The 15,329-nt window shown below is 35.1% G+C and overlaps 1 protein-coding gene across 1 annotated transcript in view; it reads right to left on the reverse strand.

The window, feature by feature from the left end:
• The window catches only part of DMD (dystrophin), a 2,122,179-nt gene extending 2,109,173 nt beyond the window's left edge, over positions 1 to 13,006 (reverse strand). The window contains exon 1 of the mRNA XM_074323908.2: positions 12,734 to 13,006. Coding sequence (XP_074180009.2) covers positions 12,734 to 12,740 — 7 coding nt within the window. The 5' untranslated portion in view covers positions 12,741 to 13,006. The remainder of the gene's footprint in view (positions 1 to 12,733) is intronic.
• Between the last annotated feature and the right edge of the window lie 2,323 nt (positions 13,007 to 15,329).

The following is a 15,329-nucleotide window of genomic DNA, read 5'->3' on the forward strand; positions in this document are numbered from 1 at the left end:
AAAAGCTTCACTTCAGTCAATAAATGAACAAAGTCAATGCCATAAAAGTGACTGCTCCGATTACCACTTTGCAAAAGGATACTAAATGGAATTATTAAATGAGATTAGAACACAGGAAAGTCACCAAGACCTATGGCAGAAGTATTGAAAGCAGGTAGTGACCCAAATCTCTATTGTTAAATCTGTTTCCTTTCAAGCAGGTAGAGTGGAATCATGCAAAGAGTGATATGTTTGAAATCTGATAAATCTGATTCAATTTCCAGCTGTCTCACAAAAAACTTAAACTCACTGAGGCTCAGTTTCTAGATAAATAAAATAAGGATAATAAAACATATTTTGGGGTTGTTCAAAACATCTAAAATAATCAGTGGAAAGTATATAGTATTGCAGCTAGAATGTAAAAATACCCAATAAATAGTAGGTATTATTATTAAATGAGCAATTATGTTTTATAACCTAAATTTACTCATTTGATGAAAGAAAAATATTAGAAAATTAATGTTCTTATTAATCCACTACAGAAAAACTAGACTGTCTTGAATTTGAACCAAATGTGGAATGGGAAGATAAAAGCAACAAGAATAAATATGAGAAGCTGAATGTAATAATAAGTTATTAAAGAGGAAAAACAAACTCTGATAGCAAAAGAAAAGTATAATCTTAATTTTGCACGGCCACACATACAATTGTTGGTCACTTGGGGATATTTTTGTTCAGAGAATCAATGAGATTAATCATGCATCACTCTGCATTTTCTATTACAATAGATATGTCATGCATTTCTTGGCATCTCCAGACAGAAAAGTAATTTGAATCACCACATTAGAAGGGACTAAAGATTCTACATGGTTTAATAGAAGACGTCATTACTTCAACGTTAAGAGACTTCTGTTTTATTTCTGGTCTTTCTACTAACTAGAAGAGGTTTTAAGCAAGTGACTTTATCTCTATAGGTCCCAGTTGACTCATCTGCCAAGCAAGTACTAAGAATTCCTTAAGGGTGTCTGGGTTTTACATTCTAAGCTTCTATAAAATGCATCTATTTAGATGTTTGTGATACATATAATGAACACAATGTTCATATGCAGAAAAAATAAAGAACTCTTACACATCAATAAAAATTAGGTGACGTCTCAATAGATAAATAAGGATAAGACTTAGTAAAGATAACATCCCCATGACAAAACAAAACAAAACATAAAAGCGTTCTCCAACTCAACAGTCATTGGAAAAAACGGAAAGAAACATATTGAGATACTACAGCACAACAGCAAGATGGCTAAAAATAAACACTGATTATACTAAGCACTGGCAAAAATATCCAGAACTTTCATATAGTGATGGTGGGTAAGTCTCTTTACCTACCTTAAAAGACAACAGCATTATCAGCTAAAGGTGGGTTATTCTGTGACCCAGTGATTCTCCGTCCTGGTATTGACATAACAGAAGTGCATGTATATATGCAAAATATACAAAAACGTTACGAGTAACATTATTTTTAGGGGACCCAAGTGGAATCAATCTACATGTCCATGAGGAGTAGATGAGGTCCATTCATTTTATCACACACACAAAAATAAGAGTAGACGAGGTAAGCAAATTGTGATATAGTCATACAATGACATACTATACAACACCAAAAATGATTGAACCACAACTGCAAGCAATAAAATAGACGGATCTCACAAACAATGCTGAGAAACAAAAGACACAAAAGATTACTGTATATTCCCAATAGAATCAATTTCAGAAATGCTCTATCCTAATCAATGGTGTGTTAGAAGCCACCATGGTGCTTACCTTTGTGGGATTATTGACTGAGAAGGGGCAAAATTGGGGTTTGAGGATGCTGGTAATATTATTCTTTTGTTTTGAGTAATCACTGGAATGTGTTCACTCTGTGAAAATTCATTAAGTTGTGAACTTACTGATTTGTGCACTTTTATGTATTTGTTATATTTCAACCAAACAAAGGTTAAAATACCAAGCCAGCCAGAGTTGCTTTCACCTACAAAGGAAAATTACTCCAATAATGAACGTAGGGAGGAAATTGCCCTTGCCTTTAGCCTATATTTCTAAATTACTTCAGAGAGTCAGAGATAGAAATAGAGATATATATGCATGCATATACCCACGTATAGATGTATGAAGTGGGGAGAGAGGGGAAACAGGAAAGGGAGGAGATAAGAGGGGAGAAGGAAGAGAAAGAGAGAAAGGGAGGGAGGGGCAGAGCAAGAAGGAGAGGGAGACTTCCTACAATTGCTCAGAAAATATCTGATCTTCTATTTGAAATGAAAATGTAAAACTATGTACTTTCAGGTTCCTAGGAGTCAGGAGTGAAGCTGAAGACCAATTAAATTGGATGTTGGTGAAGTTGGATGAAACCTTCATGCTTATTTAACACAATTTCCTCATGTTACAAGTCTATGTAGCAACTGTCCTAACCTATATAAAACGTCATTCTTTTAGGCCTCCTGTGTAATATCTGAGGCCTAATTCTGTGATTAATTTAAATATGTGTGCAACCTTTTCAGGTAGCTTCTAATTAAAGACAGATATACACTGAGATAAAATGATATGAAAATTTCTCTTAAGATAGCATAGGAGTTTCCCAGGAGAGATGTACATAAACTACAAAGAGAGATAATTGTGTGTGTGTGTGTGTGTGTGTGTGTGTGTGTGTTTAAATCCTCCTAAGAGAAAGTTTTCATGGCCACACTCACTACGTTTAAAAATGTTCACTCTCATTGTCTGTAATTGACTTTTACAACAGTCTCAACCTCGTCTTTCTGGATTTGATTTCAATGAAGATAAGTAATGGCTGGTAGGCATGCTCCTCATTTCAAGTGAAAGTTCAAATACGTTACTTCACACTTTACTTTGAATTACTATTTTTCACTGAATCTGCGTTCTTTCCCTTCAGCTATCATTTTACTTTTTGATAGACTCGCCAGTTTTTCCGCATAACTCCAACTAGGAACTCTGGAAGCCTCTAGCTCATTCCCAAGCTGGCTGTTCTGTCTGGCTTCACAGCTGTGCTGCCCTCTGGTAAGCTGTCACTGTAGATATTTTTCTGTCCTCATCCACATAAAGCACATTCATCTCTAAATTCCTCAGGGACCGTATCTTAGTCATCTCGCTCGAGCACAGAGCCTGACATAATTTATCAATAGTTATTTATTGGATGAATGGAAAGAAGCAGAAAGAAACAGTCACTTCAGTTGGTGGACTCGAATCCTGTTCTGGATGACCTAATGGAGAAATGGGCTCTGCCTCTTGCCACCACAGCCATCAGAGGCAGTCCATGAATATGTCATCAGCCAAAAGGATAAGAACCTGAGATTCCTAATCACTATATAAACATTTCCACATGGCCACCACGGGCAGGCTTTTACTCAATCTCCTCCTTTTCACACTTGTCACAGAACATAAGTAAGTCCCACAACTTGCCTAAAACCCGTAACATTTCAGGTTAACATTAGAATCAGTTTTCATAATCCAGCTTACTGTTGCTGTCATGCATGATTCCACCCATAATATGTAAAACAGAAATCTGTGCTAGTAAAATCAGCATTTGGTGGTCCTTAACATGTTTTGTCCTGGGAGCATTACAATCAATTGTAACAATGCCCTGACCAGAGAAGATTGATGGCAGTAAGTTTCTTTTCCCTACTTGTTCTTAGTTCTTTGCATTTGTCTGCGGATTGCCAGATAATAACAATATTTCTTTGGGAATATTGAGAGGTGTCACTTATCTTCACGTGTGTATGGATAGTGATTAATCTGTGTGCACCACCCGATCTTGCAGTTCAGCCATCCCCCCCTTCCTGGATAAACATTTGCCAGAAGATTATCTCCTCATCTTTACTTCCCACGGTATCTTTCTCTAGACTACCTTTTAACCCATTTGCTTATTCCCTACAGTGTACTTTGGACTGTGTAAGCCCAAAGCCCAGGAAAATAAGACGTTTTCTGGAGGCCAGTCATGCTAGACATATATTAGGAATGGCTTACTTTCTAAATTGAAGTCAGCTTTCCAAAATCAGTGTATACGTTTAAAATGTAAAGTAGCCTTGCTTTATTCAGAAACCTCACTTTATATTGCAATCGCTGTTAATGGTTCAAAATGTATAGAGTTATAAACAAGGTATTTTATTAAAAAAATTATATTTCAAAATTATCAAAGAAGGTACTGCAACATTACAGCTAAGTTTATTTTTTCATTGAATTGAAAGACAGTGTGCACAAGTCCTGAAGACATTGTCTTATCTCTTATTAGTATCTACACAGAACGGATTAAATTTGTGAAAAACTGTATCTGTACAGGGAATCTATAAATTTCTCAAGGTAAGAAAATAAACCATAGAGACCTAAATCCTTTAAAGTGTTAAGCACTATGACCTGTGAATACTAAACAATTAAACATTTGTTAATTTGATCTTATAAAATATCATTTGAAATACATTTATCATCAACCCTCCCCCCCAATCTTAATTTATATTCACTGTTAAGAATTTTTGCTCCCTTGCCATTATTTTGGGGTTTTTTGTTTGACCCTCACATATAATATGTGAAGATATTGGAATAAATGAAACACCAACACTGTATTAATGTTCTAAATATGTATAAAAGTTTCACAGTAAGACAGCCATCTCTATGAAAGAATATGTGGTACATATATACAATGGAATATTACTCAGCCATAAGAAAAGATGAAATATTGCCATTTACAACAACATGGATGGATCTTGAGATTATGATGCTAAGTGAAATAAGTCAGACAGAAAAAGTCAAGAACCATATGATTTCACTCATATGTGCGGTGTAAACCTGAAAGCAATAAACAAACAAGACAAACAAAAAAAACAAAAACTCATAGCTACACAGTTTAGTGGTTAACAGAGGGAAAGGGGAAGAGGAGGAGGTAAAATATAGTTAAGGGGGTCTAATATATGGTGATGGAAAGAGAATTGAATCTGGGTGGTGAACATACCATGTGACATATAGATGATGTATTACAGAACTGTTCACTTGAAGCCTATATAATTGTATCAATCAATGATACCACAATAAATTTAAAAAAGACAGCCATCTCTCTTCTGGTGAATTTTATTTTTGAGAAGGATATATAAATTGCACAAATATTTTAATACTATTGGGTATTTGATAACACCTTGAATATAAACTTTCAATCAAAGGGGAAGGAAAGTCATATTTATTTCCTTTCCAAAACAATTCAACCATGGTGGGTTCTTATTTTCTGAAATAAACGTAAAAGATAAGGAACAAGTGCAATAAATGGAATACCAAATATTTTCATACATCTGGATTTTTTTGTTTGCTTTTATTATTTTAATAAGAGAAACAAAGTAAAACATGTAAAAACTCAAAATCTTACCTAGTACACCCTAAAAATATTCAATTTTCAAATAAGCACCATGCTTGTTTTATTTATTACTGGTCTTTACTAGTAATGGACTTAAAAATAATATCTTGGAAGGACAGTGTACTTTCATAATTCCCTGAAAGGCTCAGGATTATGAGGAATGCCAACAAGATCTCAGTATTTTCACCCTCGGACTCAAAAAAAAAAGTCAAGCTCTTTGATAGCAATAACAAGAACTAAACTTGCTTGGAGTAGAAAGAAGCCCTCTTCTTATGAATTTCAGGCAAGAAGCAATCTTTTTCTGCAAGTGAAAAGCAAGCCAACTAAGGAAAAGATCTGTGTGACTGCAATTACACCAAATTGACTGGACGGATGAAAAACAACACTTTTTAAGAATCGTTTCTTCTTTTAAATTTTACTTATCATATTGGTTTTTATTTCATTGTGAGATAGATCAAGAGGAAATGAAATCTTTTGCACACAATGACAGTTGTTTTTTTTTCTCAATTGGCTCTTTTGTCTTCCCTCAGCTTTATCCTCTTCCTCATCTTCATCGCTCCATATTCCTAAACCAATAGGAAGAATTTCCTCCAGACCCTTAAGCTTTATATCTCTGTTACCATAGAGACAGACATCACAAGATAGCTACTCAGTAACATCCTCATGGAAATAAAATTAGAATCCTATGGATTTTACATGTATGGCCAGTGCTACCAGTGAGTAGAAATGATATCCTTCCCTAGAAAAAAAATCCAGGGATTTCAGTTTCACAATCATGGAATTATGGAAATTGTCATATACGACGGTAAATCCAGAATCCCTTAATTTATGCTTAGAATCTGATTAGGTTTTTTATATGAAAAAAAATCCCTTCTCTTATATCCATGTGTTCAGGGAAATATAAATATCTCACTGCTAACTTTTAACTCTAGCATGTCTTATCAATCATTTACTAATAGTATCAATTTTTATTTTATTCTATAGTACAGTGCGTATACCAAGGGTGCTCAAAAATTGTATATAAGTGAACACTTTGGTCCACATTGCTCAAGCAGTAGATCGCCATAATCAGAAGTGTCTGGTAACCACTTTGAGCACCTCTTGTAATTGCAAAAGTCAAACGTGATTTATATTCATCTTTTGTTATCGGTATATATTGAGTATCACAATTTTAATACATTTTTCCTTTCTTAAAATGTGTATACATTTTTTTGGCATCCTCTGTATTTTTATTTTGCTATTCTTTGATCCCTTCTAGACCATATTTGATCAAGAACACCCTCATCTTTACTAAAAGAAAGTGAGCACCTTGCCAGAACTCTAATGCAAAGAGCCACTTAGAGAGTTCATAGATCTATGAAGAGCGAAAAGGGTAGCAGCAAGAAGTAATTTCCACTCACTTTACCTTGTTTTCCATTGACTTCTGCACTTTCTGAAAGTCTACTGAAATCACACAATAACTGAACAGTAACAATAAAAATAACTGAATCTTAGCAAATAGGTAAGTTCCACAAAATCAATGGGCTTAGGCAAAGCAGATATTATAATATCAGTAATGGCACAGATCTCAAATTTTCTTTTAGTGACATTAAGTAATAAACATTGCTCGGGAAGTGAAATCCCTTGTAGATGAAAAAGGGGCCACGTACTAAACCTGACAAGCTCAGGGGAGGCCCACAAGGCAAGCCCTACAAATGCAGAGACTGAAATTAACCACATTGGACCATCCAAACTAAAAGCAGGTCTTGATGGGGAAGTCACATCATTGGCCTGTAGCTTCCTTGACAAAGGTCAGTCTTTACTTTAAGTGAGCCTGTCTGTTGTCTTTTTGCATCTAAGACAACACACTCTTTGGAAGGTCAGAGTAATCCCTTTTTCCGGGCCCCTCAGGTCACACCAGAGCAGGAAACCACGGAATCCCTCCTTGTTATTCTTGTCCCCTGATTACCATCTCTATGTGCTGTAAAATGCTAACTATTAACTATCCTGTAACCTCCAATGTAAAAGAAGTATCTGTCTCTCCAATGTACTTTTATCCAATCCCAAAGATTTCCTCATTTTGCTTTCTCCCACCCCCTTAATCTACCACCAATGGATTTCTGGTAACCCTCTTTACATCTCCTCCTTTGATTTTAATGTATAAAATAAGCTGCAAAACTTCCATTTTCTGGAGCATTTTCTCAATCCATTGAGATTTTGCTTCCTGTCAATTGTCGTCAGTTTGGCTCAAATAAACTAACGCTTATAAGCTTTCTCTTAGGCTGGATGCTATTTCGTCAATACTCTCAACAGATTATCAGCCCAAATATCCCCATCATTAACTCCTAAACTGTATATCTGAACCACTTTTCAGGAGAACAGACTCTGGGTGGTGAACACACAATGCAATATATAAAATATGGATTATAGAAATGATTGCTTGAAACCTATATATTTTACTAACCAATGTCATCCCAATAAAAGTCTGTAGTACTTTTTGAAAAAAAAAGTAATACAAATTGGAAAATAAAAGTTTGTAGTACTAAAATACTATGGGTGGTCGCAATCTCTGTTGTTGGTCTTCAACTGATATTTAATTGCGAACTAGCTTGTTCTAGACACTTGATTCAAAGAGTAAAAAGATAAATTCTCTTAAGAGTCTAGAGATGAGGTCAGCACTTTTACTACCAAAGGCCAGATAGTAAATATTTTGGACTCTGTGGCCTATATGGTCTCTGTCACAACTACTTAACTACTGTGTTAGCATGAAAACAGCCATAGAAAAAATATATATACAAATAGGTATGGCTATCTCCCACTAAAACTTTATTTATAAACATTTAAATTGACATTTTTATGTGTTACAAAATATTATTTGTATTTTTAAAAACTCATTTAGGAACGAAAAAAACATTCTTAGCTGGCTGGCCAAACAGAAAGAGGTGTGGCACGTGAGCCACGATTTGCAGACTCCAAGCCTGGAGGGTTCCGGTAGAATAGTAGGGACACTTAAAGAAATACTCATATACGAAAAAGGAAATCTTTTTTTTTTTTTTTTTTTTTTTTAACGGAATGAATGGACTCACAGATTTTAAATTAGAAATTATCTCAGACGTCATCTTCTTCCAGTGTTTTTTAGTGCAGTAACTCCATTCCCAGCACTGAACACGTTAAGAACAAGGAGTACAATATCTCACAAACTAGTCAATTCTGTGCTTATACAATTAACTGGAAGAATATACTTTCTTCACTACTGGAGATGTACAAATGGGCTAACCCCTCTTCTACATTATAGCTCGTCTAATATTTGAAATCATTTTAATCCTTATTCCTTCAAACATTCTTCACCTTTTCCCTTTTTCAGTAACTTCAATGCCCCTTAAATGTTGTCGTTCCCAGCACCTTTCACCATCCTGACATTTTTCACTGAACACGCTCCCAACTCTTAAAAGTTCCTCTTATACCTAGATGCTCCTTTAAAAAACTGTCTTCTGAAATTTCTCTCTTTTTTGTTTTCTTCCTGAAAGGATACATGTCCAACAACATCACTTTGTTTTATTTTGTTTCAATGCCATTTGGCACTATGACTGATGCTGAAATTATGGCCAAGAAAATCATTAAGTTTGATTCCATGAATTATTTATTGTTAAGCTTTAACTCTCTTGCATACCATATTTGTCGGATTGATTTTGAACCTCAGTGTAGGGCTTTATTACTATTAAAATTCATTTTTTGGCCTCATTGCATTTTCTAGGTGGCCATAATCCTTTGGTACACTAATAATTCAATGCATTTGTTCTCCTTTCCAGCCAGACAAGCTATTTTGATCTTCCTTCATGTGTTGGGTATTGATATTTCACAGGCCAGGCACGGCCAAGGTCAGACTCATAGCCCACACTAGAAAAAATTAGGTCCAAATCAGTTGGATAGAACTGCACCATAGTCTTGCAAACGGCCTCCTTTCTGGTCCATAATGATTCACTCATTAACACACCAAAGACAGAATAATTTAGCAAGTTCATGAATCTACCAGACATATCAAATAGCAAACATTTTTCCATCTTGACCACATTATAAACATCTCCAAAAATGTCCATGGTATAATCAAGATAACTAGCTATATCACATACTGTTTCATAGAACCTTCGAAAATTGTGATCTATATTACCTTTCCCTTCATTCTAAACCATCTCATCTTCCTCAGGAATTCTTACTTATTCTCTCAGAAGGAAAAATATGACTTATTTTTCTAGGAAAAAAAATTCCAACATAAACAGTTATTTAATCTCCTCACTCTAATTGTGAACTTTCCTTTTTATTTTTCATTTTAGTTTCTTAATTCCAGGGTCAATTTAAAAGGTTGTTGTAACTCTATCTTTTTAAATAGGTTTGAGCCTTTTTTCAGAATGTGTGTGTGTCTCCCGGTGTGTGTGAACATGGTTATGTGGTTTTTCTTTACATGGTTTTTCATTCTTAAAAGACAGATGACATGAGAATTGGAGAATAACGGGAGGGAGCAAGTTTCTCAGGAAAAACATTTCAAAGCATATTTCTTAATGCATAGTGTTCTCCCCTGTTCATCTTTCTGGTTGAAGAGCAATACATTTGAAGGCGGGCAACTCAATCACAAGTGGGAATTTTCAAGAGACAGCATTACCATTAAAGAAGAATGAAGATTTTTGAATTAAAAATAATGAGGCTCAATAAGATTTTTACTTACAAGACACAAGTATGTGCTTTTATAGTACAACTGCCTTACAAAAACTAATCTAGGTTTTTAGAGAATTGGGCAAAACTCACAGACATTTATAAAATTTCACATTTCAAACGTATTTCTATGTTTACAGTCCGTTTCATTTGTCCGACCTCTCTTTCACACATTTTCTATTTTTATGCATTTCTTCATTTTTTTTTTTTTTTTTGTCTGAATCTCTTCAGAAAACACAAAACTAAGCAAGTGGGATTTGGAGATTTCACATGGTCTTATCACTTTGCAGGCTAATTATGTTCCAGAGTCAGAAAGATCGGCAAGCATTTCTAACTCTTACAAATGCATTTATCAATAAGGGTACGCCTGCTCTTCAAGTATGTGGCCCAAAAGCCTTTAAGATTTCATTAATAATCAGCAGCTGGTGCCACCTAGTGTCTGTCCTCTCCATTCATCAGTGGAATAAAATACACAGCATTTCCTAGTCACAAATGAAGCAGCCTGAACTATAAACAAAAAAACCACGGTTTGGGGAGTCCAGTGGCTGATTTAAATTACACCATCTTCATTGAAAGAAAAAGCCTTCTTTTTAAAGTAACTATGGTAACAGGAGTGTGAGGCTAACAGGAAACTTGCATTTTTCTCATAGGAGACAATTCACAAAAGGAGAGTCCTACAAAAGATGTAATGCAAAAGAGTTTTTCCAGACTTGAATGGTCACTTAAAACGGTCATGAAGTTGCAAAAATAAAATTGACAGAAGAGAACTGTATTTTAAACAATAGTACAGGTATAGATTTCTGTCAACCAATTGAGAAATAGCCCAATATCATCTCGATTCAAAATTCTCTGTCAATCTCTGAGCTTCCCCAAAGATTAAACATGTACTGTAACAGACTGTACACAAGCGCATACAGTACTCAAAAGTACAAACAGGAAATAATTAGGCTGCCCGAACTACATTATTTAAAATATGTTTGCTGTTGAAACTATACATCTAGAACACTATTTTGTTTCCTGCTGTATGTATGAATTACATATTCAACCACAGTCATGCATACTTCAAGGTTAAAAAGTACTCATGAAAATCTCTATTTTTCAAAACATAAATTAGTAATTAGTTTGCATGAATCCAAGTAGTATAATCGGCCCATCAGTTTCTAATTGATTCACTGACATTTAAATACATGTTGTCTTAAGTCACTCTTTCTAAGAGGAATACGTAATTGGAAAACGTGGACTAGCATTCAGGAAAAAAGTTACATAACAGTACTGTTCCTTGACCAGATTGCCTGGGATATTACAATTACTACAGAAATGCTACAGCACATATGAGCAATACTGTGTACACCAGAAGGTCATATTAGATGTTCATGCGTGATAGTCTAACTTTCATGATTTAGGTACTCAGGTTACTGGGGAGATGGGGAAGACAGCTGAAAGATTCTGTATTATACAGTTAACAAGCATGCTTTTCATACTCAGAAAAACCTATTTCTATATTATTTGACATCTGTTTTTAGCAATCACTTGTTAAAAACAGCTTTGAATGTTTTATTTTCTTGTTACCCTAGTGGTGATAAAAATTATTTCAATATGTTTGGTCCAATATATACTCCCTGACAGACACCCATGACAGCATAAGAAGATAGAATATGGAAAACTATGCATAGTTTCTACACAAAGCTTAAATTGTCCCCCTTTTCCACAAAACTTTATTTTTGGAGACAAATACAGTCCAGGCTCATGCTTCATTAGTTTAAAAGTACTTATAAGTATAATCCACTGATTATATGGGAAAGAAATATTGCAAAACAGCAAAAGGGTTCTAAAAATTGTACGCAGGCAAGAGAGCATGTAAGACAAAACTCAAGAAGGTTCCAAACTAATTAAATAAATAAATGTTCTAATTTTCAATAATTTATCATTTTTCTGTCATTTTCATTAACAGCCTTCAAAGCCCTATTCGAAACAAGCTGATACAGAGAAATTAAGAGCAGTAATCAAGCGAGAAATGATAGACCAGCTGGGTCGACATCAACTTGGCAAAACGTGAATACAGTTCAATAGCTGAAACAGATGCTAGAGTTGTTGAAAAACCCTGCAGGAGATATTGATGTATTTTCTTCATATAATGCAGAATAACTGAATAAATGTCAAAAGCTAGAAATTGATGAGGAGAAAAGACTGACAGCCAAACTCCTTGTAAAATAGAAACCAAGTGTAACAATTTCCAACCTATTCAAACATTCTATACATTTATTTCTCTCCGTGTCTGAATATGCCAATATATCAATCAGTCCTTGTAACTAAACTGCATGTAACTGAGCTGGGGTAGATTTCCCCATAGATTTTTCACCTTTGTCATCATATACCTGGAGAAACCTAGACTCTTGAAAAACACTTTATTCTAAAATCTTCTAACACTGATTTCTATCCCAGAAGTGTTTCCCTGAGGTTGGAGGCAAGCACACCCCCCAACAAATCTAACGCAGCACAAGGAAAATTTCAAATCCATTCTGTAAAAGCAACACTGTTTGCAGAGTTTGGAGAGCTCGGCAACAAACCCCAGCTACCAACAGCTGCTTGTTCAAACATATGCTTTGTCATGGTCAGCTTCTAATTGTATTCATAATGATGTAATAGCTTTAATAATCCTACCTTCCATGCCAGCTGTTTTTCCTGTCACTCCATCATGCCAATAAGTTGGCTGCTGTAACAAATCAAGATAGTGCAAAACAGCATCTTTCTCCTGATTCTGTCATCTTCCTGAAAGCATTCTATTACTGCCGACTGCTGGGAACCAGAAAGTCTATTTGAATTCCAACAGCTCCCCTTTCGCATGATTCAAGTTAGGTTAGGTGGGCATGCCTAACATGATTCTCTCAGTCATTTATTATGCAGCTGCTACAACGTCGGGGTGGTAACCACTCTGACTATCTGATACGTCAGTTGAACAAAACCTACACCTCGGAGCAAACAGGAGCCAGAGCAGCGTTCTGCATTTAACAAGCATTCTTCCTGCCTAAAAAACAGTGGATCTGCAAATCTCTTTCAGTATCTACTCGGTCCTCTGTACAGATGCAAAGCCTTTGGATTACATTCTTCTCCTAACTATACGAAGAGGGGAATTCCTTTGCCACACATCATATTATTCACACTGAAATTTTGGCTGATTTTCACTTATCTTCACAGCCTTTTAAGGGTAAAAACTCTCTCTTCTGATTGTACTTTGGAAATAAGGATGCTGCGTGCTCAGCTCCACATCTCTGCTTTATGATAAAATATAGCATGTGCTTTTTCAAATGGAATTTGCCTCTTGTGATTCTATGGAAATTTTTCTAATAAGAGGATATATTTTCCACAAATATTTATTTTGCACATTGGGAGACATTGAAAGTCCGGTACTCTGTGTGTTTCTCCCAAAAGTAGACTTTGTACTTGATATTTTCACTTAAGAGGAATGCTTTCTTTAGAAAAGTAAGAAATCAGTTTAGGTGACTCTCTCACACAACTTGCTTGCCAAGTAAATAAGTGTCATTTTAGAAAAATACATTTTGTATTTGAAAAATACCATGCACGAATCAGTATTTTTAAAATTATAACTGCCATTACCTCTACAGTATTAATTTTCTCTAAAACTTCTAAGATTGCCTCTCTAGGGGGATTAATAGTTATAGTCTGAAATGATGAAACAGGAAAATTTAAGTGTTTTCATAAGAAAAATATTTTAAAAGGGGGAGTTGACAAAATCTTATGTTTGCATTCAACCATCTATTAGATATTCAGCTTGGTAGATGAACTATCCCCCACCCCCACAACAAGTAAACAGTTTGTTGGGTAGCTTCATTATGAAACTATAAGCAATAATCCATTTAGCTTATGTGAGAGATGCAAATGCCACTGCTCTGAAATACTGTTTCCCTAAGGGTGTGTGTGTGTGTGTGTGTGTGTGTGTGTGTACATTTTGGCTATTCCATCTATTTTTCAATTTTTTTATGTAACATACACAGATATCCCTGTATACATTAGGAAATATATAAATCAGCCACCTATAGTTTCTTATGTTTAATTTATAAATGCCAGAAAAAAGCAAAAAACAGAAAGACAAATTGAGTCCATTTGAACTCACCAAAGTTTCTCAGAAATATTATGCACATCAGCCACATTATAATACTTCTGAAAATACTGCTTTATCAATTACTGTTATTTTTAAAAAATCACTTTTGTGGCTAGTGTTCTCTATCTCACGACTTGTGAATGGCATAAATAAATACCGTGTTTCCCCAAAAATAAGACCTGCCCCCAAAATAAGCCCCAGTTAAGATCATCAGCCAGATGGATGCATTTAGTACGTTATGACGAGGTTCAAGAAGATGACATGACTGTATTTGAATAAATGTAGATTGTTGTACATGAAAAAAATAAGACATCCCCTGAAAATACGCCCTAATGGGTCTTTTGGAGCAAAAATTAATATAAGACCCAGACTTATTTTCAGGGAAATGCGGTATAGGACCCGGTCTTATTTTCAGGGAAACACAGTACCATGTGGTTTTGTTTCTAACCTTAGCTTCTGCTTAACTCTCCAGCTTCAACTGTTGTCTCTCCTCCTTCCTTTCATACTTTATTTCATCTACAATGGACATCTTTTTTACCCTCTAAAACACTGTGCTTCTTACTGTCTCAGAGATACTGCATGTTCTGTTTCACCTTTCCGGAAGCCTCCCCTCACTGCTGATTGCCTACCTTCCATCCAATCTTTAAGTATCAGCTTGAAATATAATTTGTTATGTGAGGCATTTTTCATCCCAGAGATAAAATTATATTCCCCTGCATTCAATTTCATAGCACCTTGTAATTCCTTTGTCTTCATCATAGTGGCAAATACTTATACAACAGAAGGTGGTAGGTACTGTTCTCACACATATGTGCAACACACACCCATATGTATACATATACATGTATGCATGTATGTATGTATCTATTGCTATAATATTGATACTTATTTAATCTTCATACTGAACCTCTGAGGGTGACTATTATTATACGCATTTTACAAATGAGGAAACTGAGACTCTGAAAAGTTAAATGACTTGGCTGGGTCACATGATTTTACTTAACTGTTTCTATTTTCTGTTATACTGTTAGTTCTTGACATTGGAGATCATGTTTGCCTTGCCCATTGATAAATTCTAAAGTCCAGGGAAGTATTTGAAACATTGTATTCCATTCATCATTCACTCAGTAGAACCTG

The sequence above is a fragment of the Rhinolophus sinicus genome, chromosome 18 (assembly GCF_057876585.1).
Source record: "Rhinolophus sinicus isolate RSI-liver-muscle chromosome 18, RSI-T2T, whole genome shotgun sequence".
NCBI classification, from domain to species: Eukaryota; Metazoa; Chordata; class Mammalia; order Chiroptera; family Rhinolophidae; genus Rhinolophus; species Rhinolophus sinicus.